Source organism: Alosa sapidissima, chromosome 22 (genome assembly GCF_018492685.1).
Source record: "Alosa sapidissima isolate fAloSap1 chromosome 22, fAloSap1.pri, whole genome shotgun sequence".
Taxonomy (NCBI): Eukaryota; Metazoa; Chordata; class Actinopteri; order Clupeiformes; family Clupeidae; genus Alosa; species Alosa sapidissima.
Genome location: NC_055978.1, coordinates 6278691 through 6281190, shown reverse-complemented (window position 1 = coordinate 6281190; position 2500 = coordinate 6278691). Strand labels below are relative to the sequence as shown.

Genomic DNA, 2500 nt, shown 5'->3' with positions numbered 1-2500 from the left:
AATTTCTGGAATATCATGGAATTTTGGAAAGTCTATCCCATGGAAAGTCAGGGAATTTTATCATTGTTGTCATGGAATATCAGGGAATTTTGTTGTAGCAGGTTAAAATCTACTTGCCAAAATACATTAATACAAATATATTTCCATGCAGGATTGGTTATATCTGGTTATTAGCTTTACTGCTTGCTTGAGTAGTTGTGGTTAGCCCAACTTTGTTTATTCAATGCCCATTCATCTCCTGCGCAAAAAAGTAAAAGATTCTTGAACGCTACGCGGCTGCTCTGAAATCTTTGCTCAGAATATTGTACCATTATATTGTAGGTCATGGAATTATTTTTATTTTTTTGTCAGGGAAAAGTCATGGAATTTTACATTTGACTTAGATTGGGAACCCTGAAACACTCACTCATACAGCCTCCGACATGAGTGCGCTGACACTTGTCACCCGCATCAGCACCACAATTTTGAGCTGACAAACATTTGATAAACAATGCATTTTATTGAGTGGTGCCTCCAAAAATAGAACTGAATCATAATCGACACGGCAGCGGCCGCAAATGTAATCGAACGATGAAATTGGAGTGCCTGTGTGCGGAGGCCTTAAGGATGGTTTGTCTCTCCCCTCGTAGGATTACTCCACGGAGCGTCTGAAGAAGACCACTGAGATCCTGAAGGGCATCAAGCTGCTGAAGCTCTACGCCTGGGAGAACATCTTCTGTGACAGCGTGGAGGACTCGCGGGGCAAAGAGCTCACCAGCCTGCGCACCTTCGCCTTCTACACCTCCATGTCCAGTGAGACTTCTTACTCATCTCTCTCTCTCTCTCTCTCTCTCTCTTGCTTCTACTCTTTCACTCTCTAATCTGTCTATCTCTGTCTTTGTTCCCCTCTTTGTGTCTTTGTTTTAGTCTCTATCTCTCTCTCTCTCTCGCTTCCACTCTTTCAGGATAGATAGAGAGGGACACCCTTATTCTAGTAGCGCTTGGTAGGTCGTTAGGAGTAACATAAGCTTTCATGAGAGCAGACCAAGCAATCACTTCGTAGGCAAGCGTTAACAACTAGTGGAGCTCATTGAACAGCGGGGTAAGGTGTGTCCCTTTAGGTTGTGGGTCACCACATTCTGGACCATCTTCAGCGGCTTCACCGCGCAAGCCAAGAGGCATGTTAGGTGGTCGTTACAGTAGTCAAGATGTGACATAACTAGAGCAGGGCTCCTTGTGAATTATGGGATGCCTCTTGAGCGTCAGAGCACTGGTCTTTGTCTCAAGGCCACATATTCAAAGGCCTCTGGTCAGCATCAAGATTTACTGATTTCTTTTCCCCTTTTTTCTCTTCACAGTCTTTATGAATGCTGCCATTCCCATAGCTGCCGTGTTAGCGGTAAGAGGAAGTTCACTCCATTTAACTCTATTAGAGATACATTCGCCATTACTGAAAGATTGAGTTATCTTTTATCTGATTCACTTATTGCATGCACTGAAGAGGGTTGGACATGGTGTGTGTGTGTGGTTATTTGTATGTGTACCGTATATGTGCTTGTGTGTGTGTGTGTGTTTCTCTGCAGACGTTCGTGACCCATGCCTACCTGAACGAGGAGAGACTGAGCCCCTCCAAAGCCTTCGCCTCACTGGCTCTCTTCCACATCCTGGTCACGCCCCTCTTCCTGCTCTCCACTGTCGTTCGCTTCGCTGTCAAGGCTCTGGTCAGGTGAGCCCCTTCTCCATCGTCCCCCACACACACAGTTATATGGCAACACACCATTGTTCTCCTGCATTCTGCTGTTCTATCTGCTGTTTATAGTTTATAGTTCTAGGCAGACACTTTTGTCCAAAGCGACTCACAAAGACATCAATAGACATTAACGTTAAAGTTTAAATAACAGTTTAATGTAGTCACTCTTGTTTAAGATCCCAAAACTATCGCTAGAGCATTAGGCAAATCATTGGGACTATGGATGGAAATTAGCAATATTTGCTATTACCTGGCAATATACATCTCTCCCTGTTTTGTACAATTAATGTTCTTTTGTGCACTGTCCCTCATTAAATAAATACATTACAATTACAAAACAATTCCACCAATGGGGGGAATTACTGAAAAGTGGGCTTGTGTGTGTGTGTGTGTGTGTGTGTGTGTGTGTGTGTGTGTGTGTGTGTGCGTTCTAACTGCCATGTGCATTCCCACAGTGTGCAGAAGCTGGGTGAGTTCCTCCAGAGCGATGAGATTGGCGATGACAGCTGGAGAAACGGAGATATGTCTGTCTCTCTGGAGTCATGCAAGAAGCCCACAGGAGTGGTGAGTTCACACACACACTCTCTCTCTCACACACACACACACACACACACACACACACACACACACACACACACACACACACACACACACACACACTAACACACATATGCTCTGAAGTACTGCTTGTGAGTAAACAGACCTAGAGACACACTGAACTGCATGTTAGGGTCCAGACTCTCTTTAGCTGACCTAACTGGGGTGTGTCTG

The 2500-nt window shown here is 44.6% G+C and overlaps 1 protein-coding gene across 7 annotated transcripts in view; it reads left to right on the top strand.

The window, feature by feature from the left end:
- abcc9 (ATP-binding cassette, sub-family C (CFTR/MRP), member 9) overlaps nt 1-2500 on the top strand; it is a 61365-nt gene that overhangs the window by 16503 nt on the left and 42362 nt on the right. For all 7 annotated transcript variants that reach the window (XM_042078598.1, XM_042078596.1, XM_042078599.1 and 4 more), the window contains 4 exons: nt 630-792; nt 1338-1378; nt 1563-1705; nt 2185-2293. In XM_042078598.1, the coding sequence (XP_041934532.1) occupies nt 630-792; nt 1338-1378; nt 1563-1705; nt 2185-2293 (456 nt within the window). The remainder of the gene's footprint in view (nt 1-629; nt 793-1337; nt 1379-1562; nt 1706-2184; nt 2294-2500) is intronic.